This window comes from Lepisma saccharinum, chromosome 13 (genome assembly GCF_977018435.1).
Source record: "Lepisma saccharinum chromosome 13, izLepSacc3.1, whole genome shotgun sequence".
NCBI lineage: Eukaryota > Metazoa > Arthropoda > Insecta > Zygentoma > Lepismatidae > Lepisma > Lepisma saccharinum.
In genome coordinates, this window is record NC_139241.1 from 52,091,274 (window position 1) to 52,116,837 (window position 25,564).

A 25,564-nucleotide genomic window follows, 5' to 3' on the forward strand; every position below is an offset into this window, starting at 1 on the left:
AAACAATATCAAATAACAGTCACTGAAGCATGTATGAAAACCTGTATCTCTGAACTCTCTAACTGGGCGCCAGCCTGTTGAGTTCATTATTGAAAAAAATAAAAAGAAGAAGAAGTCTCCGCAAGATAGGTCCAACGTCATGTGATGCAAGATTTCAAAAACAGATGTTTGGATGCCTGTCAACACCTTCTGGAATGCTATAGAGCTGAGGGGGACGACTTCATTGGTCGGTTAGTTACTGGGGATGAGTCTTGGATCCATTTCTTTCGCCCTGAAAGCAAGAGAGCCAGCATGGAATACTGCCATTCATCCTCTTCTAGGCCCAAGGAACAGAGATCGCAGATGTCTGCTGGAAAAGTTATGTTGACCGTTTTTTGGGACAGGAATGGTGTCATTCTTGAAGATTACCTTACCAAAGGTATGACAGTGAACAGTGAATAATATAGTGCTTTACTGCGGCATTGTTTGAAGCCAGCAATAAGACGAAAACATCCTGGACTTGTCTCGAAAGGAATTTGCTTGCAACACGACAACTCCTGTCCACATACTGCTGCTGCAACTGTTCAAACCATTGAGAACTTACGTATGGAAGTTATATCACATCCCCCTTATTCTCCAGACTTAGCACCCTGCGATTATTGGCTCTTTGGACCTCTCAAAACGGCTCTTTCCGGGAAACACTTTGCGTATGATCAAGAAGTTCAAAGGGTGACACATTCCTGGTTGACAGGTCAACCAAAATATTTTTTTTACAACGGCATTAACTTGCTGGTGGCCCGTTGGCAGAAGTGGATCGATAGAGAAGGCGACTACTTCGAAAAATAACATGAATGTAGCAACTCTGTTCAACAGCGAGTGACGCTACTACAAAATTCTGGTTATACAGGGTGGCTCAATAAGTCACTTAACACCCTCAGTACAAGGCCACTGCGGCATGGAATTTGAAATTGGCGATGGCCAATCGTTATCTGTCCAAGGGGGGACCACATTGATGCCACCCACACGGTCAGCGGCCATCTTGATGTCCGCCATCTTGAATTCAACTTCAGAATTTTAAATGGGAAGGGGGTCGTGCGAAATATCAAAATGGGCTAGAATTTCACGAAATGCAATGGTGAAGGTTTTTTCGACGTATCTTTAACCAGTAAAAAGTTATGACTGAATTCTTGTACCAATTTGCTCCTTTTCGAGGTGTTAGAAAAATGCCTTAAAATTTGTTTAGCGCATCGGTAATGCATCGAGATCAAAGTGACGTCTATGGAGAGACGTTCGCATGCCACTGCACATTATTTTAATCAGATACATCCATGAAGAGCTGTGCATTATGAATGGTTGTCGCGAACAATTTACAGTGTGACGCTTCCATTGAATTAAAAGTCCTTCACAGTGACAAGGCTAATGTTTATGTTCATAAGGAAGTTCATAAACAGAATATTCGATGATTTTTATGATAACCCATTTTCGACAGATCAAACTGAATGGTTAGTGTTGATAAGTTAATGGTGTGGCGTGCTGTGTGGAACACGATTGGTTAGTCAATTTTCCATCAATGGAATCTTAAATGCTTAGGGCTACTTGGATTTGTTAAATAAACAGTTTTTTTAATCCTTGCTTATGGAAGAAGGTACTTTTTACAGAGTTTTTTCAATAGGGAAGAACACCAGAACACTTATGGGAACGTTATGAACCAGTTTTTGTCCAAAGTTAGTTATCAGATGACAAGGGTCACATATTCTGTTTATAAACTTCCTTATGAACATAAACATTAGCCTTTTCACTGTGAAGGACTTTTAATTCAATGGAAGCGTCACACTGTAAATTGTTCGCGACAACCATTATGAAGCGTCACACTGTAAATTGTTCGCGACAACCATTCATAATGCACAGCTCTTCATGGATGTATCCGATTAAAATAATGTGCAATGGCATGCGAACTTCTCTCCATAGACTTCACTTTGATCTCGATGCATTACCGAAGCGCTAAACAAATTTTAAGGCATTTTTCTAACAACTCGAAAAGGAACAAATTGGTAACTTTTTACTGGTTAAAGATACGTCGAAAAAGCCTTCACCATTGCATTTCTCGTGAAATTCTAGCCCATTTTGATATGTCGCACGATCCCCTTCCCATTTAAAATTCTGAAGTTGAATTCAAGATGGCCACCGACCGTGTGGGTGGCGTCAATATGGTTCCCCCTTGGCCTGATAACGATTGGTCATCACCATTTCCATGTTGCGCGCTGCAGTGGCCTTGTACTGGGGGTGTTAAGTGACTTATTGAGTCACCCTGTATATTGAATGCACCTTGTACATTAGAACATTGGTTCTAACCCCAGTCATTAAATCTTACAGGTAATTTAGAAATACTTAGCATATTTACTTTCTAAGAATATCCAAACTCATACACAAAAAGAGCCATTGAAACTTGACCAAATTTTCTATTACCAAGTTCGAATTTAATGTCCACTTAACCTACCTCCAAGTTTATTGTTAGCTCTTTAATACATGCAAAATATCAGCACTAAACTTAAGCAGGAAACAGCCTGCTGTATCCTAGATTGGTGAGGTTGGTTAGTTGCAGAACAGAATCCTCCTCTAACCTATAAGGCTGCATTCTTTCCAGCAGGCAAATCTTTGATGACCGGACCACTAATGAATCTTCAGTTGTGTTTGTTACACTATATGCTATCCATTCCATTTTCTCAAGGGGATAAAAATAATTTTCTTTTGCAGGGGTCCCCCCCCCATTAATTCGCATAACCATATATTTTAAGACTAACACTATTATATACCTGCAAGCTGCGAAGAGCCCTCTCCACATTGTGTTTATTTTGCCTAAGAGCATATTCAGCCTGCATTACAGAGTAGCCCAAATCTACGATCTGCTGTACATTGTGATCCAGCATCTGAAAATCCAGAAAGGTCATGTACAACATTTAAAAATTTTAAGCATACTTTACTTCATTTAACACACTAAATATGTTAAAGATAAATTTTAAATACTTTCACTGGAATGTATAGCACTGAAAAACACATTACAAACAAAAGAAGTAAGATGCTAGTACAAAATTAATAAAAATTATGCATTGGGCATTGTATCTGGAATTGTTGCTATTTGTAATTAATCAGTTTTCTCTTACTGCGATAAATTTATCAGATTTTCCTTACTAACCGGTGGATCATTTATTTTAGGTTACAGAGTCTCTTAAGTAATGAATGTGGATCACTATTGAAATCTACAAAATATTACAGTATTTGTCAAAATTTATCTGGTCTCATAGAGAGTATGTTCTTTCTGAAGTATTTTGGTTCACTTAACAATAAATTGTTAAGTTATTTTACTGAACACATTACAGGAGGGATGAAATTCTAAATCTAGTGAATTACATTTGGATGTGATAAAATCAAACAAAATTACATACATGGTATCTTAGAATCTTACTCTGTTATTCTCTTTCCATGCAAGATTCATAAACAGGTTTTTGGTGCTCTGGATACATCCACTTCATATATTTAAAACAGATTTTAGAAACACCTGCTTGTATATATAGAAATACAATGTATCCAAAAATACAATGGTAATGTGGATCACTATTGTGTGCCACTGAAATGTGAGCCCTATAATGAATCAACAATGGATATATTTCAAATAACAGCTGAATGAACTTAGTTCCTGGACTTTTCCAGGAAGGTACACTGGGAGAAAAGACAAAGAACGTTGCCAGACTATTATGATCCCAACAACAAATTCAGTGTTAAATATTAGGGTGGAACAAATGAAAATGGAACAGGGGCTACAGAATGAAATCAAAAAGGTTAATTTCAAACGTAATTCCCAAAGTTGCACAAGCACTTGTCTCACTGTTTCACCAAGCGGTGAATACCCTGCCCGTAGAACTCCTTTGGCTGAGATTGGAACCAGTTGCGAACATTGTCTATGACTTCATTGTCCAAGTGGAAGCACCGACCCTTCAATGCCTTTTTCAACGGTCCAAATATATGGAAGTTACATGATGATAGATCAGAGCTATATGGTGGGTGTTCCAACACTGTCCACCCCAACGTCACAGTGTTCTTTGTAACAGCTGACGTATGTTGCCGCACGTTGTCATCCAGCAAAACCACTCTGGACAACAGGCTGGGCCGTTTGGCCTTGATTGCTGTGTGCAAACTGTGGAGGGTACTGCAGTAACAAGCAGCGTTGATTGCTTGGCCATGGTCCAGGAACTCAAGGAGAAGGGGTCACTCATGATCGAAAAAAAAATGTCAGCATCATTTTGCCACTACTCTGCAGCATCTTTGACTTCTTCGGCGGTGGAGAGCTCTGTTATGTACATTCACTGTTCCGATTTCAATTGATCCACCCTCATATAACCAAAGAACAAAGAATGGAGATCTATGACATATTTTAGAACCAGCTTTACCTCACATACATTTAGGACAATTACTGATGTTAACTGTGATAGGCTTACAAGTCTTCAAGAGAGTGATATAACTCTCGAAAGCCTATCCGGAATAACACTGGCTGATATCGCAAGAAATGTCCCAGAATCTGTTGGGAAAAAGACATACCGGTTTGTTCCCTCCTCCGAACACCTTCTTGCTACCAGCTTTAGCTGCCTCCGCAATGGCATCCTTCCTCAAAGACTCAAACTCTGCGTTTTCCTTATTCTCCTTGCTTCCTGTTGTCAGAGACTGGAAGAAATCAAAAGTTTCCATAAGGATATGCACATCTCAATATCAGACAAGATACAAACTGCAGGGCACGGAGCACTGATGCCATCACAGGCTCCGGCCCACATAGACCAACTTTTGCCATAAATGTACATTTTGCACGTGATATTGTTATATTGGCTGCGTCGCCCCACTCCCTCTTACCTCCCCAGCTACTTTTTCATAGAGCCGTGGCTGACGTGAAAATGTCATAATATTGTTATCCGTGAATCCTTTCTTTTCAATTTCATACAACCATCGGTGAGTTATCGAGATGGGTGATGCCGGCAGATCTAGATGGTGAAAACTAAGAATAAATTATCATCACTTCAAAGTTAACATTAATGGGAACACCTAAAATAACCCTGGGAGGCACTTTATCCAGCCTTAGTACATATAGCTCCTTGAAAGTCAATCTTAGCTCCATTTAAGGTGAAACTTAACTCTTTTATGTGCATCTGATTTGGCAACACTGCCAGGAAGCCTGTAGGAGACAAGGAGAAATGCCTTCTACTTATGGGAGCATTATTTGATTTGTTCTCTGGGGAATATCAAACATCTAAAGGCATACATGGATGGAAAAAGAACAAGTTGAACAATTTATTGGTCATAGGAAAAGCCGAAAGTCCCATCTGATTAGCTGTAACTTAAAGTTGATACCCCTTAAGGAATACATGGGATTCCGAAAATTCTTATTCATCATATTTTTCAAACATCGTGTCTAGCTTAATAATCAACTTACTAACTGCTTCCACTTTCAACATGGAAGAAATTCATACACTCTTGTCCAGCCGTAGGGTTTTTTTTAGTAGCAATGCCCATTCCAACGATATTGAAATAAATGCACAGTGGTGTGAAACTGTCGCTCTTCCCCTTATTATGCAATAATAGTAGTGACAAAGCAAGAAATTAGAAATTGTTATGTACTTCCTGACAATTTTGTTAAGCCTATTCCTATATACAGGGTGTTACAAAATTATCTTTACAACTCTGATCCTCAAAAAAGGCAAACCAAAATAACATCCAATTTCTTGACTTTTTCCCTTTTTCTAAACATTTATTTAATCACATTTAATCACCCCATACTTAGGTATAGTTGGACATTTTTATTGAATGAAAAACCACTACCACAAGGTTGGTTAAGATGAAAACTTGTACTTTAACAAGAGACTTAAACTTGCTTTAATCACTAGTGCATGTAAAAATTAATGCTCCAGACTTCATCCTGGATGAGGAATAGTCACATTACTTTGTTGATTAAAATTTTTACAAAACTTCATGCATACAAGTCTTGTGGAAAGAAGCGGAGGAAGCTCTGAAGAGAATGAAGAGAGGTAGAGCACCTGGAGTAGATGAAGTGCTAGTGCAAATGATACTAGGAGCAGGAGTGATTGGTCTGCAGTGGCTATACAGAGTGTTGAAAACAGGGTGAACAGGGTGGCAAGAGAGAGAAGTGCCAACAGATTGGACAAAGGGACTAATAGTTCCCATATTCAAGAAGGCTGACAGAAAGGAATGTAAAAACTACAGAGGAATAATACTCATGTGCCACTCAGCAAAGGTGCATGAGAAAATATTAGAGAAAAGAATAAGGGAAGTAACAGAGCTGAACATGAGAGAGGTACAGTATGGATTAAGAAGATGCAGATCAACAGCAGACCTGATATTCACCATTAGGCAAATGCAGGAAAGGCACTATGAGTACGGAAATGATTTGATTATGGCTTTCGTAGATATAGGAAAGGCATACGATAGCATGGACAGAACAAAGATTTGGAAGGCTCTAAGAGAGAAAAGAGTCGAGGAAGAGAGAGTGTGTAGAGTGCAGAGCACATACAAGGCCAACCAGAGCTGTGTGAAGACACCAGTAAGAAGAACGGAGTGGTTCAGTATAAGTAATGGACTAAAACAGGGAAGTGCTCTTTCCCTACTGCTCTTCATAATTACAATGGATGCAATCAACGAAGAGGTGGGGAAGAAGATAGGAGAGGAGGAGATGAAGGCTCTGTTGTGTGCTGATGACTTAGTAATATGTGGGAACAGGGAACAAGTAGTACAGAGACAGCTTGATAGTTGGAATGAGGGAATCAGAAGAGCAAGAATGAAATTCAGTGCAGAAAAGAGTGAGGTGCTAATAACAACATGAAACAGAGCCAGAAATGAACCAAGAATAAAGATGCACACGGAAGTTGAGGGTAGTGGAGAGCTTCAAATATCTAGGAAACAAAAAATGAGAAGTGGAAGAATAGATGAGGAGGTAAACAGAAGAGGACAAATAGATGGTGGACTATATCAAAGCGTTCGAAGATTAATATGGAACAGGGATGTACCTATGAAATGCAAGAAGCTAATATACAACACATACTATGTGCTGATAATTATGTATGTACCAGAGACTTGGACAATGACAGAGAAAGACAAAAGAAAGATGCAGGCAGTGAAGATGAAATTTTTAAGGTCTACAAGGTCTACAAGTTCACCAGAGCTTAACCCCTTCCAATTTTTTCTGTAGGGTTATGTGAAGAATATTGTGTACCACACAAAGGTTGGAAATTTGGGGTTTTCACGCAACCAAAATTGTATACGTGGAGATTTCCAAGTAACACAAGTTAAATACTTTTGTTATCCTATTGTACCTCTGTTTTATTATTAAAAAAGTTGAAAAAATAATTTTGGAAAATCCTGTACATCATTATTTAACAAATACAATGCATGCACTAATTAAAACAACTTTTCCATTGTTCTGACTATATGTACAACCTTCAAGCAATTGAGAAATAAAATGAGATTTTCAGCATCGAAAAAATACAAATATAAAAACTACACTTATTTGTGTATTATAAATGTTATTAGATATTTCACACTGGTGTAGAAACAGGTTTCACATTTTAATGAGAAGGAATACAGATATGAAGTTCGAAATAATTGGAAGGAAGGAAGGGGGGTGGGAGCAATTGTTAGGCTATGGTGACAGTGCCTCTAGTGGTGTGTGCTTGTAGCCAGGGCTTTACTGCACAAAATGAAGAATGACTCGTAAACATACTTTCAGCAGTTTTAGAAATATACAGTGTGTTTCAAAAGTTGTGCAACTCAAACCTTGAAAATTGATATCATGAAAATCGTAAGATATATATTTACACCGAATTTTATGCATTTTATGGGTTGAGTGAAAAAGTGCCACTTTTGGGACATATTTCGGTAGCTGGCAACACTAGCAGGTAGAAACTTTGTCAACAGACGCATGCAACATGTGCTTAAATATTGGCCATACATTTACGTGAAAAATCATAAATCAGGATTTTGTACTGAAATTGGACTCTAGAGAATCGTAACCTGCTCCTGGCTACCCTGAATTCTCTTCTCTCCGCATTTATGAATCACCCTTACCATTTCGTAACCAGCTCCGTCAGCTGTGTTGGAATGGCAGGGTTGCCATGTGCATAGAAATTTACTTAGTAAAGTCCAATTTCGGAGCAAAATTATAATTCGGACTTTTCATGCAAATGTACGGCCAATATTTAAGCTCATGTTGCATTCCTATGTTAACAAAATTTTGCCAGCTACCAAGATATGTCCCAAAAATGGCACTTTTTCACTCAAACTATAAAATCGCCAGTCATAAATCCATCAAACCCTGCACATGATCAATATTGGTCACAAATGACAGATTGACATGGCACCATACATCTAATTATGGCCCTTTGACAATTTCTTATATCTTTTTCTCACTCAAAAGTGCATTTCTGGAAAAAATGTAACGCTGCCTTCCGCCAGTTATTAATTTACCTGATTTTTTGTATGGAGCTTTATAATGCAGAAAAGCTGTTGAAAATATCTCTTACGGTTTTCATGATATAAATTTTCAAATTTTGGTTTTTCTTGTATGTACGCATTGCTTGCATTATAGAATTATTTTCCTGTAGTTTACAGTTATTACAAGCATAAGAAAACAGCCACCATCTTTAAAATTTAATGTAACAGAAAACATCAAGAAACTTTGTGAAAACAATGATGAATTTGAATTACCTGATGATATTTGGGATTCATAATTTTAAAAAAATCTGAAATAAAATTAAAACAGACTGCTTTTTTCACAGTTAAGTTGCTATATTACAACAATGTAACATTGACAACATCCATTATATAACTGATTATTTTTGTTTAAAAAATTACTAACCATTGTTATAACTGTATCTTTAGTCAAAATGAAAATAAATGTCTGATGAAAGGAGCGTGTGTTCTCCTGAAACGTCACAAAGAAAAACTGTTTTCTTATGCTTGTAATAACCGTAAACTACAGGAAAATAATTCAAAGTTTGGGTTGTGCAAATTTTGAAACACAATGTATAATTTTTCTTCTTATGAATGTATTTTCTTCTCTATTTTTCTGGGTACACAAGGCATGTTCTCTCACATTTGAAATTTTTGTTTCTCAATAAGTATAAACAATAACCATGTAATTCATTCATGCTGATAAGATCTCCATATTTGGTACAAATACCAGGAAAGCAGCTCCTGTATCGAGAGGGTTTAACATAAATCTCAATCCTGAACCATTGCAACATGTCAGAGTGCAAACAGATTTCTATAGGTCAGAATATCAACAACACACTTAGGTTACAATTATTATAAATACAGAAGACTAACCTTGAAATTTCTATCTTGTGGATTAGACCTCAGAATTTTTTGTCCAAAAGCTATCCAGGGAGGTGGTCCTCCTTCTTCTCCAATTCTCCCTCTTGTATGCTTGGCAAATGTCTATGGTGGAGGGAGGAATCAATTAATAAAATAACACTTTATCAAATAATAAAACACAAATACAATTTTAGAATCTCACAGAAAAATAAATTATAAAAGTATGTATTTACACTAGGGAATTTGGCCGATACAGATAAAATACCGATATAAAATTTACCGATACCGATCCGATAAAAAAATTCCAAATGGTGCTTGAAGAACATGAATGGTTCATTGACCTCCATAATAAACGTTCGTTTCCAGATACTGCAGTGCAAAAGAAGTTTAATACACTACAGTCCTGTTTAACCGAATCCCAATTAACCAAATTTCCAGGTTAACCGCTAAAAAAAGCAGTTACTCATGTGCTCTCTAGCCTTTTTAAACCCGAAGGTTCATGGCTGCAGCAACACAGGCCTTCCATCTGTTCCTATCTTGTTACTCATGTGCGACAGTGATTTACGTGGGAGCACCAACGAAGCACTTTTGTCTTTGTTTTGGTCTAACAATGTTACGATATGTTGGCTGTACTCACCCAATCCCAGTCTAATTTTAGAATGCATACTGTGCTGTACGCTCAAGGACAAGAGACACTGTAATGTTACTGTAATTCATGTTGTTGAGTTAAATGACTACGTATTATTGTAAGCTTTTGGTTTATGCCTACATGCTGAAATACGTATGTACGGTATGTCAAAAAACCCTTTATTCTGGTTTAACCGAATTTTTGTTCAACCGAAGCACCATTGGTCCCATCAAATATGGTTATACGGGACTGTAGTGTATTTAGACATTTATTATTTTTTTAAAAAGTAGGGCATGGAGATTTATAAAAATTATAACAAAATGGCAGAATTTTGCACTAAATTATAAGATATTTATAGATATATCAGATCGGTACAATAATTGGTAATTTTACTGATAAACATATACCGATATGTCTATATCAGCCGATACTGTAGAGTACTGATTAATCTGTCCCATCTTTAATGTACGCTACAACTACAAATTAATATAATAAATGTAAAGTAAAAAAAAAGTAAAGTGTTCCCCTGTGCTTAGCACCACGCCATGAAGGCGTATAGGGGGTGTGGGGGTAATGCCCCACACTTTCTTGATCCGGTCGTGAGTGGGGGTGATGTGATCAGCATCACGCCCCTGACCGCCTTTACCCCCCAGGGTTTCCCCCAGGTACCCATGTTATTCGACGCTGGGTGGGTGCCGGGGCCGCTTCCATCGTTAGAAAAGTTCCCGGATTTGAACCGGCCGGGGATCGAACCCGGGACCTTTAGCATGGTAGTCAGACGCGTTACCGACTGAGCCACCGCGGCCACTAATATAATAAATGTACAAACAAAATTAATCAAATTATTATTTATTTATTAAAAGTTAATCCCCTATGACTTCTGAAATATTATACTTGCTGTATGATAGAAATCATAACTTGTAAAAGATACTGCATTGTATGCATGATATTCACAAAAACGGTGGGATCTAAGTTATATGTTTTCCAGGGGAGTATAGTAAAAGATCTTACAATGCAGGTAAATGTATAATCCAAGGTTCCATTGTATATGCTTTAGGTATATATGCAAAATAAGTGCAATTTTATAGTCAATAACAATAATTAATTCAGCCTCCTGGCAAAAAAATATTATTTTACTTAACTCACACCTTCAATGACTAATGACACCCATTCACAAAAGGTTATCATATTATTGAGCATTTTTATTAACATTTTATTTAGTACTTAATATTACATGCAGAATTTCGCTGAAATTTTTACGTAGCGCCAATCCATGTGTGCCAAACAGTATTCAGACGGGTCCCGAGTTTGAATCCTGGTCTGAATGTTCTTCATCCCTCCATAAATTTCAACACATCATTACTCATCTTCGTGATTAGCTGAAAGTGGCAGAAAAGTAAAATAAACCAAATCAAAAATTAAAAGCAAGGTAATTCATAACTTTATGCTGGAAGAAACTAGACACTGTTACCTAACTGTATCAAAGGCATCACTCACAGACAAATTCACACAGGTAGCTCAGTTGGTAAAGCAATGGCATGGTACACCAGAGGCTTAACTTTCGAGTCCTGATCAAGCCTGCATTTTTTTGATGATATTTATGTTGTAATCTAGGGTAAAATTACATAATTCTGTTATTTTTATCAATATATCTACATACAAATCCCATTCTGGTTTTGTCAAGACAATGACTAAACATGCAGTATTTTCCAAAAGCAAAATGCAGTTTAATCACCTGTTACATATATAAATAATGTTAATGAACCATTGTTCTTTAAGTAACATTTCCAATTTCATATCGGATCTGTAGAATACTGGTTACTGGTATCGGTCAGTATGTTTATATTATATATCAATATTATAGGTATGAGCAAAAATTTTATATAGATCCATCTCAAATAAAAAAGACATTTTGCATTATCATGGAATTAACACACACATTTATATCAGAAATTGTAAAAATGTTTCTATAGTCATGAAAGTACTGTTTCCATCAGTTACAAAAAAAACTAACAAAAAACAGACCTGAAATTCTTAATTAACTTTGGTGTTTCAAACTTTTATTATTATTATTATTATTATTATTAAAAATAAAAATGCCACCCTCTCATTGCACAGTGGCTATTCTTACCCGAGTTAGCTCCCACTTCTCGACTAGAGCAGCAACTTTACCTCCAAGTATTTCAATCAGGTTTGGTTTCAGCATTATCATCCCATGTGACAGTGGAATAGTCTCATTCTTCAGTCGCAACTTTGTCCCGGGAGGTGTGTTCAAACTGAAAAGGAGAGACAGCAATGCGAACTGAGATTGGATTCAAACTAACATGCAATATGCATCCACCAGGAACCATGCATATCGAGAGGAACAAGTCATCGACCCCCAGCTTAAGAACAGAAATAAGTTCAATTAGTATTCAAACAGAATAACCATAGAAAAACCTGCATTACATAAACAAAAATAGTGTAAAATACAAGGACCATGTTATATTTTTCTCTTCTACCTCTGAATCCAAATATTGAATGGTTTTACAGTTTCCAAAATTCCAAAAAAATTATAATTGTACGCGACAGATGACACAAGATAAGCTTTATGAATAAAATTTCCCAATAACTTTCAAAGGCATTTCTTAACAAAATACAATTCCTGTTAACTTCAGTACAATAACGTAATGTAAAAAAAATAAGGAAATATAATACAGTTAGTCACGTTTTCCGCAAAGCTGTTTTAAGTAATTATCTATTAATTTCGCTAGCCACTGCCACCATCCTCGTTGGAATTCCAACGTGAGTACCTGTATTATCTATTACCGCGTCTCTCATTCCCGTAGTGTGAAAGGAAATATAGTTGTGTTGGATATTCACTCAACTGGTGGATCGAGTAGCAGGAGCAAAGTCTCACTATTCACATAATAATAATTATTAAAACCACCGTAGCCACGCAGACTAAGGTGTCATACTTTGTGTTCTGGCTACAGGATGCGTGCAGGTTCGAGTCTCTTGGGGGAAGCGTAACAATTTTTCTCCTGAGATTTCGGTCTCTGTATGGGACCGGTGGCCTCCCACCATCGAGAGAAAACTGGGGAGCTACGAATGAGTAGCGTAACCTGATCATGAAAACCTACAACAACGACCAGGAAAGGTGGGGGGGTTGTCATGCTGACCACACGTCACACCCCGTAACTAGTGGGATGATTCCCACCTTGGGTGAGGAGTGAGGCCCGCAATCGGTACGGTATGGGCTGTTGCTCCATGGGTTATAGTAATAGCAATAATTATTGGTATTACTTTTCCTAATCAAGTTTTATTATGGCCTGAACCCCCCTCCCCCCCGTCCTTTTACAAAAATTTCTGGCAAGGCTCATGCTGGGAATCCTTGAGCATATCGATGCAACAAATTTACTAATGACTGAACAATTTCATTTCATTGTTTGATATAAGTAAGGGCGTGCAAGATCCACAAATTTTGATACCATGATCAGCAGGAAAAAAATCTCATCGTGATCCACCTTCAGGAAATCCTGAACATTTCACCAACTTTGATGGGAAATGGGAAAAAAGTTCCTATCCCGACCACCAGGATTTGCTTTATTTGCTATCCAACCAAAAAATTTTGATCCTACACACCTACATAAGTAACAATGTAAATGTAATATTTGGTGACAACTGTTCTGACATCTCTATAAATAACTATAGTTTCTTTTTGTTCTTGTTTTAAGTCCACTTTATACAGAGATAGGCTAATTACGACTGGACCTACAGTTTAAAGTGGGATCCGAACCACTATGCATCTTCACCGGATATTGAGCCTAGGAGCCCTTGATTACAAGGTGACGATGTTACCACTATGCCAACAGGGAGGCCCTATGAATTACTTGGATTTGAATACCTTTATTGTATGTACATATTGCTTATATTGTAGAATTATTTCCCTTGCAGTTTAAAGCTGCTGCAAGCATCTAAACATATTTTTTGATGTAATGTTTCAGGAGAATACTCTCTCTCTTCATCAGACAATTAAGGGGTTCCCCTTCCATGTAGTAAGCCCTGGACTTAATTTTGCAGACTAACGAGGCTCTGGCATCTGGGCCTACAGCCAGAATAATGCTCTGTGTGTGTGTGTTGTCCTGTGTTTTGTCATCATGTGTGCTGAGTGCACCTTTACAGCCTTTGCTGGACTCCTTATAACGCGACGGGTACAAAATAGCCTAAGTGCTGATGGAAATAAAATTTCAAATTGAATCACTCAATCATTTGTTTGATCTCAGCTGCGAAACAAAAAAAAAAAAAATTTCCTTTTTTCCGGTTGAAGATCTTATCAAATGTTAATTATGAATCCCAACCATGCTCGAAATCAAATCACCAAATTCAAAATCATCACCTTTTCTGCAGAGTTTTTTGATATCTTCTGTTGGATTAGATTTCAATAGTGGCAACTTACCCAAAATTATACATAAAAAAAATGTGTTTAAATGCTATAAAATGAATAACTGAATACATAATTTTGTGACATTTGTAATAATAAATTTGTCAGCGTTTGTACAATCTTGATGCATGGAAGACAGAAATAAAATATTTCCCTTGTTCACAAACTTCACAGTAAGTCTACATTTACAAGGTTGGAAACTTATAACAGTTTTTCAAAGGGCTGTAACTAAGAGAGGAAGCCATTTTTAAGTGTTTGTCTGGAACTTCCAAGGGTCATGGGATAAATGCAAAGTTGGACTGACTCTACATTGGTCTGATACAATATAGAAAATTGAGTTACAAAGGAAAATAAATTCTGTACCTTAAAGCAGCTATGTGTACTATTTCTATAGCATGGCAAGTTGTATGGCCATCTGTCAGAGTAAGTTTTATCATTCTTGGTGCTGTCCGAGAATCTTCATTGGCTTTCGGAGCAGCAATGTTTCTAATCTTCTGAATTTGAACCACGATGTTTCCTGTGATCTGGAAAACAAAATTTGAAAAATAACTTTAAAAAAATCTAATTGAATAACTTAAATACTAATCTTAAAATGTAATAGAGAACGGATTTTTCTTTCAAAACGAGGACTGAGCCGAAACCAATACCAATGTATCGGTATATGAAAGTATCAGTTGGAATTTATTTACCTATACCGGCAGATATTTTTCCTACTTATCGACTTTTCACAGACTACGCAAAAATGCCATGTGACACTTTCACAAAGTCTAAATATGCTGAAATTCGAAGTTTCTTTATATTTTGCACCATGTTTGTGTGAACAGAATTTTCTAATAACATAACATGTAATTTAATAATGTGAGGTACATCTTGGGTATTTTAAAGCAAAGTGTTGGTAAATCCATGCATACAGGGTGGCTCAATAAGTCACTTAACACCCTCAGTACAAGGCCACTGCGGCATGGAATTTGAAATTGGCGATGACCAATCATTGCCTGGCCAAGGGGAAACCACATTGACGCCACCCACACGGTCGGCGGCCATCTTGATGTCCGCCATCTTGAATTCAACTTCAGAATTTTAAATGGGAAGGGGATCGTGCGATATATCAAAATGGGCTAGAATTTCACGAGAAATGCAATGGTGAAGGCTTTTTCGACGTATCTTTAACCAGTAAAAAGTTACCAATTTGTTCCTTTTCGAGTTGTTAGAAAAATGCCTTAAAATTTGTTTAGCGCTTCGGTAATGCATCGAGATCAAAGTGAAGTCTATGGAGAGAAGTTCGCATGCCATTGCACATTATTTTAATCGGATACATCCATGAAGAGCTGTGCATTATGAATGGTTGTCGCGAACAATTTACAGTGTGACGCTTCATAATGGTTGTCGCGAACAATTTACAGTGTGACGCTTCCATTGAATTAAAAGTCCTTCACAGTGAAAAGGCTAATGTTTATGTTCATAAGGAAGTTTATAAACAGAATATGTGACCCTTGTCATCTGATAACTAACTTTGGACAAAAACAGGTTCATAACGTTCCCATAAGTGTTCTGGTGTTCTTCCCTATTGAAAAAACTCTGTAAAAAGTACCTTCTTCCATAAGCAAGGATGAAAAAAACTGTTTATTTAACAAATCCAAGTAGTCCTAAGCTTTTAAGATTCCGTTGATGGAAAATTGACTAACCAATCGTGTTCCACACAGCACGCCACACCATTAACTTACCAACATTAACCATTCAGCTTTGATCTGTCAAAAATGGGTTATCAGATAAAAATCATCGAATATTCTGTTTATAAACATCCTTATGAACATAAACATTAGCCTTGTCACTGTGAAGGACTTTTAATTCAATGGAAGCGTCACACTGTAAATTGTTCGCGACAACCATTCATAATGCACAGCTCTTCATGGATGTATCCGATTAAAATAATGTGCAATGGCATGCGAACGTCTCTCCATAGACGTCACTTTGATCTCGATGCATTACCGATGCGCTAAACAAATTTTAAGGCATTTTTCTAACACCTCGAAAAGGAGCAAATTGGTACAAGAATTCAGTCATAACTTTTTACTGGTTAAAGATATGTGGAAAAAACCTTCACCATTGCATTTCTCGTGAAATTCTAGCCCATTTTGATATGTCGCACGACCTCCTTCCCATTTAAAATTTTGAAGTTGAATTCAAGATGGCGGACATCAAGAAGGCCGCCGACCGTGTGGGTGGCGTCAATGTGGTTCCCCCTTGGCCAGGCAATGATTGGTCATCGCCAATTTCAAATTCCATGCCGCAGTGGCCTTGTACTGAGGGTGTTAAGTGACTTATTGAGCCACCCTGTATAATCGTAGTGGAATAATTACACACAAATACAACCTCTGTCAATAAAGTTCGGTGAATGATCCTGAATATCGAAAGTAGACGAATTCTTAATGAAACCTATCTTACTGTCCCTCGAAGTAGTCCCCTCCCATGGCTATGCACCGTTGAGAACGGCTGTACATGTCCTGGAAACTTTTAGAAAAGTCTTCTTTCGGGATGGTGTTCAAGACCCTCGTCACGTTCCGTTGGATGTCCGGAATATCCTCAAATCTCTGACCTTTCAAAGCGATTTTGAGGCGTGGGAAGAGAAAGAAATGTGGAGGATTCAGATCCAAATTTCTTGCAATGCATTGCTACAGAGGATGAGAGCTCGTGTGTGAGGTACGACCCTGAAATGAAATGCCAAAGCAAGGAATGGCGTTCTCCTGCATCACCCTGTCGGAAGAAGGTCAAGGCGTAAAAATCACGCATCAAGACGATGCTTATCACTTTCTTTGACAGTGATGGCATGATCCTCAAAGAATTCCTGACGGAAGGAACAACAATTTTTCCACATTGTTTACAATTTCAATTTCGGTACTCTGCGAAATTCCGGAAAAGCACCTGCTGGTATCGTTGAATAAATTCAAAGCCAATACTACCAATACTGATTCATTGGTATTGATATCAGCTCAACTCTAATTTCAATGTTTTTGAAATGATTGTCATTTCATGTTTGAAACACGTAGAATGTACATACACATGGGCGTCCGGAAGGGGGGGCAATGGGGGGGCCGTGGCCCCCCTGGAAAATTAAAGTTAACCAAAAATTATGTATTTCACACATATAATTTCATTTTAGCCACAATAATATGTGTTAATTATTGCATGAACACCATAAATTCAAATTTAAGCAATGTGTTTTTAGGGAACAACACTATTTTTGGGGAAAATGTGCCTTGTTTGCCCCCCCCTGGAAAAAATCCTGCAGACGTCCATGTACATACATTGTTTGTAATTTGCAGAAATCTGTACTTGTGCAAAAAGCATGATGAACGATGAATATGTTTTGGTTGGTGGAGATGTGTTTTTAGATTTTAAGATGTTGTGTGCACTAAAATTTGTTTTAACTGTTCACATTAACACAGTGCTTCATGATATGAACTTTGATTTGTTTACATATAAACACAATGTTCCTTCTGTTGTACACTTCCATCTTTTCTTGACATCTTGATGTGTGTTAGGCTTGTACATATTGTTTAACTGCATAACCAATGTAGATCTTGAATAAGAGGCACGTTTAAAGTACTAAAACATCAAAAATATATGAAAGTACACCACAGAGAAAATAGCGTGTTCATGCATACACAAATTAAAGTCAGTCCATAACATGGTTTGTGCACAAAAAGCAGGACATGTGGAAATTCTAATGCAATGTTACAGAGTCTGCCTAACCTATTCACAAAAATCATCTTCGTAGGGAAATAATTTAACAGGAAAAAACAACATATGGTCTGAATATGTTTGCAAACTGATTTTAATAACACATAACCATGAATAAAGATTTTTTTTTCCAGAAACACAGAAAATGAAGAATTATTTTTTGTGCCATGTTTCAATGATACCACCACTAATCCATTATGTACGCAAGATAAGAGAAATGGCTACTCCATATACTAGAGTTATTTTTCTTTATTAAGCTCACTTTAAGCACAGGTAGACTAATTCGGACTAAACCTACAGTTTAAAGTGAGATTCGAACAACTATGGGCTTGCACTGTATATTGAAACTGGGACAATTTGATTACAAGGTAATGATGAAAGTGATTCTGCATGAAAGATGAAGTATATGAATACAAGTAGAAATATCATGTGACGTAGAATAAAAAATAGGCATAAACACCCAGCATTTGTTTGCTGGGCTGAATTCAAATAGCAATAAGCAAGGCTCGAAACACCCACAAGAAGGAATATAATGTATATTCAATATTAATTTCAAGAACAATTAAGAATAACTGAATTTACTTACGCTCTCCAATTTTCCCTTGTTGATATCATCAGGTAATATGGGTGCTCCATAGTCTTTCAGATCAATCTGAAATATAACAAAAACATTGTAACAGCAACATACAATAAATAAATTAAGTGCATACAAAATCTGGGAAAACTTAATAACTATTAACAACAGGAATAATTCGTACAATCACTAAAAACTATATACAGTAAGTTATAACATAATACTGATTTTTGCAAAAGTGGGCAGAAAAGCATTTAAAAGTTTGCAAATTACATTTAGTACAACATAGTGTGCGTATACAATAGTCAGTGTAAAGATTACCATTTTAGAGGTGTACATATCACTTGCTGCATACTTTCCATCAGAGATGAGTAGTATCATCTTGACGATATATCATGATATTGAAAAAAATATTAACCTGGCGATATCAACTAGACGATATATCATCACATCATGATATTTTGGTGATATACATCGTGTCAGCGATATATATTGTGGAGACGATATATCTCCAATATCACAATGTGGAATAATTATCGTATCATCCTTGACTATATTCTTGATGATATATCGCGATATCAGGCACGTATATTCTAAGCTAGCTAGGCCATCTCTGAAGATCAGACTAAATACAGAAAATAAACGACTAGAAAATGTGACTGATGTTTCACTCAAATAACGACCGTGGGAGAAAATGATAGTACATGGATTCTCAAAGCTATCACCAGGCTTCTTTGTTTAGAATCTTCCCCGACCAGCACCTGGAGGCGATCGGTGACGTATTTGTAATGGCTTCTAAACCCAAGCAGTGGACAGGGAAGTCTTCATTTCACCATGGAGATAAAACCTTACAGCAATACCAATTCGCTAACCAGCATGGGATTTTTCCCAGAAAAGGGAAATTTTTAAACGGAGCTACAATTACAGGAATGGGAAAAGGGTGGCAAAGTGACATGGGATTTTTTTTCCCTCTGGAACAACACTGTCCCATTGAACACATGCAGCAGCGAGAAATGCTGGCAAAGTTTTGAACCCCTCGGCTGCTTTGTTTATGACTGGGGAAGTGTGGCTGACCATGTTGGAGGAAGTTTAAGAAAATTATGTACCTTACTGAGCAGATATTACTTAGTGGGTAACGGTTCCGATTGTTTTATGATTTCTCCTAGCACAAAGACTAATTATTGTAGAATTTTGGAAATCATTGTCACACGAGATTTGAACGTTCTTTAAAGTAATGAGCACTGTTTGGACTCGAAAAAAAGTTATTTATGTTGAAAAAGAACAACTTGAAAATTACTTACGCACTTCTCATGGACAAGATTGTCTCCGTCGACAAGCGACAGTAAATATCGTAGAAGTGTGGGAATGAATGTAGAAGTAAATCGGAACCTTAGAAGAATGCATTAAGGAACTTTGTTTTAATGCTAAGGGAACCAAACCTAACCACGAAAGCATATATTGAACAAAACCTTAAGTAATCTCTCAAACTCTGCAGTATGTGTCAACAGACGTACATCGAAATCGAACCATGTAAAAATTGCATTCGTAGCATGATGAAATCGCAATAAAACAAAAGGAACTTGGGCCATACTTACCTTATTGTTTCTATATTAAATAAAAAGTTATATTTTTATAATTGTAAATTGTAAGGTACATGTTTTTAATCACAATGTCATATCAGTTCAAAATCCAAGAACTGAACGAAAAAGAGCCTCCCTTTTGAAATCATGATATGAAGAGATAGCCCAAGTTTTAAACCCAGCATACGCCATTGTGCAATATCAAATTTCTGATATCGTCCATCCCTAGAGATGTGTTGACATTATCATATTCCTTGCAGGTTAATGTGCCACGTTCCAAGGCAAAGTATCTGGCTATCAGGAAAGGTAAAGTTCCTTGTACCATGATGGCACAATTAGGGGGTGTGGGGGTACGGCCCCACACATTTTCGATCTCAGCCATTTTGAAGGAGATGTGATCAACACCATGCTCTGACCGCCAATTAATTTAAGGCTGGGTGAGCCCCAGAGCCCCTTTATACAGGGACAAGACTGGAAAAATTCCAATCACCCAGTCGAGGAATCGAATCTGAGTCTCCGACATGAAAGTCAAATGCCCTACCAACTAGATCACCATGTGGCATGAATTGTCAACATTTATAAAATGTGTGCGCAAATCTTGTAGTGTATTCAAAATTCACATACGTCAAACTTTAATCAGCTCTTCTGCAAAATCAGTGCAGATGGGCATACAATAAAGTAGTAATCAGCTGGCGATATGTAATCATTAACATGTAAATAAATGTAGGTACATAAGTGTATGGTATTTATTGACATGTTCTACACTACACAGATACAAAAGTGCAAAGCACTGTAGTCAACAGAACAGAAATGCAGTACGATAAATTAAACACCCCTCTTTTCTTACTTACATCAACTGCTTTCTGCAAAGCTTGTTTATAATCAGTAATTGTACCATTGTTAGTTGCCTGATCAAGCCCTTCTTCACTTAGGTACCTGAAAATAAATAAAATTTTACCGATTATCATATGTGAACATTAAATAATAATATAGGTGAATATTCCCTATCCACTGTAAGAATGAGGTTAAAATAATCAAAATTATGGAGTTTTTGAGGAATTCAATTTTGCAAATACTAATGGCAACTGTTCTATAAGCATTTTATGTTAATAATTTTAGTGTAACACCAAGCTACTTAATTCAGTAACAGTATGGTATAGTGAAAACATATTTCTTCAAATTTACAGGAGAAACTACTTACGGAATTGCGTTTCTGTACACTTTTGGAAGCTCGTGGAAGTGTTTTCTCCCTTCGTTCAACTTATTCGGCTGGTACATCATGTATTTTTCGACATAAATGTATCTCCAATGCACAATAGCTCTTGCGGTCTCACTGCAGAACATGGGCTGCTTTTTTCCTCTAAACAGACTAACAAAATTTATATCCCCTGAAAGTACGTACCTTCTACTTCCATTTCCGGTGTTACTTTTCCGATTACTATTATATTATTGCGTGTAAAAAATGTTTTTCCTGCTGCTAAAAGCAATGCATTTCTCTATTCGTTCGCATCCATATTGTTTACGCACAGTTGCTGTCATTTGTTTCGGGGTCTTCCTCTTTACTCAAGAGTTTTGCTACCTTGTGTTCCAACGTCAGATGAGGAATGCCTACGAGGTTAGGTTAGGTTCCATTAGCATAAATACAATGAAAAATTATTCTTTGGGCTATGAGAACTAAACCAAGCTAGCCTACAATAAAAATGCTTTTTCCCGTGATGTCAGAACACAAAGTTGCTCAAGTGTTGTGCGATAAGTGAGACCCTTCGTTTCGCGGAATTAGAGTTGATTTGTTGCTCCGGATTCCACCCACACACGCACAGTTTCTTTCATTATTTCAGACGAGGAATGCTTACAAGGTTAGGCCTGTTAGGTTGGGTTCCAATAGCATTGAAAAAACGTTTTTCCTGCTACTAAAAGCAATGCATTTCTCTATTCGTTCACATCCATATTGTTTACAAACAGTTTCTTTCATTATTTCGACGAGGAATGCCTACAAGTTTAGGTTAGGCCTGTTAGGTTTCATTAGCATAAATACGATGACAAATTATTTTTCAGGCGGTACTAGTTTACTATCCTTCGGACAGATTTCTACAGAAGAAACTACTTACCGTAATAAGTTCCTGTAGTATTGTTTAACATCGGGAAAGTGTTTTTTGTGAAATTCAGGTAAGTTTTCCATATCCTGGAAACGGATTTCTTCAAATTTAAAAGTTTGGGGCTCAATTGGGGACAGGTGACTCTGGCCAATTTCTAACATGCCTTTAACAGGGAGTCTATAGAAAAAGCCGGGGAGCCGGAGTGGATCGGAGGCGGGGCCGCGTTAGCAGTTGGGGGCGGTAGGTCAATTACCCCATGGGCGGAGCCCGAAATCGGTGGGAAATTTGAGTCAAAAATTTCAAACGAAAATAATTTTTTGTTTAAATTTCGTACCGATTCCGGATGGATAGTCCCAAAAATCATTCAAGGAATGTTCCTTGAAGCAGATCGTAGGTAAGTACGAATGTCAAAAATTGACGAAACTCAGAAGTTATAGGTGTCCGAAGGATAGTAAACAATTACCACTAACTACAAAACATTACCAAAAAAATATGAACCGCGTTCCTCCTAAGCAGCCCATATTCTGCCATCTTACCACCATTATCGTCGACTACGTGAATCAAATGTACTGTGCGTTCGATTATATAACCCCCTGTTAGTGTAGCAACCATGCAGTAGTTTTACAAGATGACGTGTGAAGGTTGCATTGTGGAAAAAAAAAATCCAATTTCATTTTCTGTTTGCCTAACCTAACCTTCCGTGAATGGTTGTGGATCAATTTTCGCTTAAAACCTTCTGTGAATAGTTTGTGCAGCATTTTTCAGTTACTAAGTTTAGAAACAATGCATATCAGCTGACGATAGACAACGTGAGTCAAGATTTGCCCGCAATATTGTGTGTAACAAAAGTGAAATAGCAACAAACAATAAATACTTGTAATGTGAAAATTACACTTTTTTTCACCGGGAAAAGTGTAATCCCACATTCAAAAATGCTCCGCTATGCATAACAGGTAAGTACAAATGTAAATAATTAGAAAATAAACGAGTGAAATGTGTTTTCACTATACCATACTGTTACCCTTAATTTAGCTAAGTAGAGTTATGAGATCTTATATCATGAACAATATATCAATATGAACAAGTTGAAATAGGTCAAGCAACAAATTATCACAAGTCACATGCTTTTGTTTACAATGATTTCATTCTTAAGGTGAATGTAATGAAGATTAAAGATTCCTGAAAAACATCCATTTATGCCAACTATTAGGTACATCAGTTATTAAAGAAGTCTTTTATATATTTCTCAACTAATTGCAAGTACATGTGGAATATCATGCTAAATTGTTTGCTACTTGGTTATCCCTCTTGCCTCAGTTCCGAGTTCCATCCTCGGTGAGACAAATGAGGAGCCACTTGAACAGAAGTAACAGACTTCAGTCGGAACGGTCAGGTAACAGGTGATGGTACTTTAAACATATGTTGTACCATTAAAGCTTATTTTCTCATTTCTTAATAGAAACAAGCGTAATGAATTGTTCCGGGATAACAGATGCTAATTGATATCCCATGTTAATCGTCTTTGTTGTTGCAAATGAAAATATTGGGGATTCGAATGTGTATCAAGTGCGCCGGTTTCTATTTTCAATTCTCTATATACAAAATAATAATAGATGTAATTCCTATGTATTAAAAAAATGAGAAAGTAAAAGATCGGAAGGGGACAATTACACACCGGACCGTTATATCATGGTCACATTAGAAACCAAATACTGAAATCCCTAAGAGTTAGGCTGTACTCCTAGAAACAAAATTTTACGTAAATATAGATGTAGGTTTCACGAAGATCTGACAACCATTTAAATCTTCGATTTTTTAATCTTTCCAAGTGTTTAATCGAAATCTTCATTTATAACCACTAGAGGGCAATGTCCTACAATGTAAGAAAATGCCGGGGAAAGAAGCACAATTCAACACCTATACATTCACCTTTTTCGTTAATTAATATTTTAAGCACCTGTAATCCTGCTACTTCTTATAAACTACAGCAGGAATAGATAATTTTAAAAAAATTGTCTCACCATCCATGTTCTGTGAAGCAAGTCTGTACTGCCATCTTTGAGAATTCATGAACAGCATTGCCAACCATTGACTGTACCGAAAATGTCCGTGATCCACGCGTTCGTCGTCAGACGGAACGTAGATTCACCGGCATACGCAGGATTTTTTTCGGGAAGGGCTGAAAATGCAAAGGTGGAGAATATATAGCTGCTCTCTACGTGGACGGTATACACGTAAGATATTTCGTATATTTAGAACATTCTCCTCTCAAAGATGATAATCGAGGTTCATTTACCACCAGGGGGGCGCGAAGGGGTGCTTGCGCACCCCCTTCAGAACCCCTTATTCAAAACCTATGTTCAACCGAAAATAACTCTTACAATGTATTGCAAAGGTTCAAAAAATGTTTTTACAGTCAAGGAGAATTTTATTTGTATTTCACTACATAGTTCAATAAGACTGTAACCTGTGTCTTAATGTTTACATTCTATCATAGATTCTATGATTCTATGACCACTTTTTTGGGGTGTAAGAAATCATAATGGACGTCCAGAACGGGCAAGGGGGGCTACGGCCACCCTTGGAAAATTATTGTCACTCTAAAATTATATATTTCATTTCACAGTAATTTATGTTAATTATTATAAGAGCGTTGCAAGAAGTGTTTCTTTATCCTAGAGATCAATGCTATCAGGGAGAAATATATGCCTCGTTTACCTTGCCCCTATCCCCCTCCCAGTCGAAAAATACCTTGCTTGTCTCTCCATGGAGATTGCAGTCGTCCATGTATGTCATTGGTCTTTCTTGAAGATGCCGTTGTTGTGCTAAAATCAAGCAAAAATGAAGGAAGTCGCTAATCTTCAGTTTCGTTGGCATATTATAGATATGGGAAAAACTGATTAGCGGTAATCCCAAGTAAAATGTAAATAAATAAATAAAGTTGGCATATTATCATAAATCCTAACAGCTGATTGGTACTTGATTTAGTGGCTAAAACATGCATACATATTTCATGTTCTCTTTAATTTCAACATTGCACCGCCTAAATTTCTTTCCGCAGACCCGTAGCCTGGAATTCTTTGTAGGGGGGGGGGGCGAAGTCAATCCTAGAGGGGGCAAATTTTTAATATATTGTGTCACATTGGCAGATATAGCAGGGTACACAGAAGCATT

General features: G+C 37.1%; 1 protein-coding gene across 2 annotated transcripts in view; it reads right to left on the reverse strand.

Annotated features, from left to right (window-relative positions):
• LOC145997282 (tudor domain-containing protein 3-like) overlaps positions 1–24,494 on the reverse strand; it is a 48,031-nt gene extending 23,537 nt beyond the window's left edge. For both annotated transcript variants that reach the window (XM_083134170.1, XM_083134169.1), the window contains exons 1-8: positions 24,412–24,494; positions 21,146–21,230; positions 18,727–18,792; positions 14,763–14,923; positions 12,108–12,252; positions 9,361–9,471; positions 4,573–4,695; positions 2,793–2,906 (exon numbers count right to left, since the gene is read on the reverse strand). In XM_083134170.1, the coding sequence (XP_082990296.1) occupies positions 2,793–2,906; positions 4,573–4,695; positions 9,361–9,471; positions 12,108–12,252; positions 14,763–14,923; positions 18,727–18,792; positions 21,146–21,230; positions 24,412–24,479 (873 nt within the window). In that variant the 5' untranslated portion in view covers positions 24,480–24,494. The remainder of the gene's footprint in view (positions 1–2,792; positions 2,907–4,572; positions 4,696–9,360; positions 9,472–12,107; positions 12,253–14,762; positions 14,924–18,726; positions 18,793–21,145; positions 21,231–24,411) is intronic.
• Positions 24,495–25,564: the final 1,070 nt, after the last annotated feature.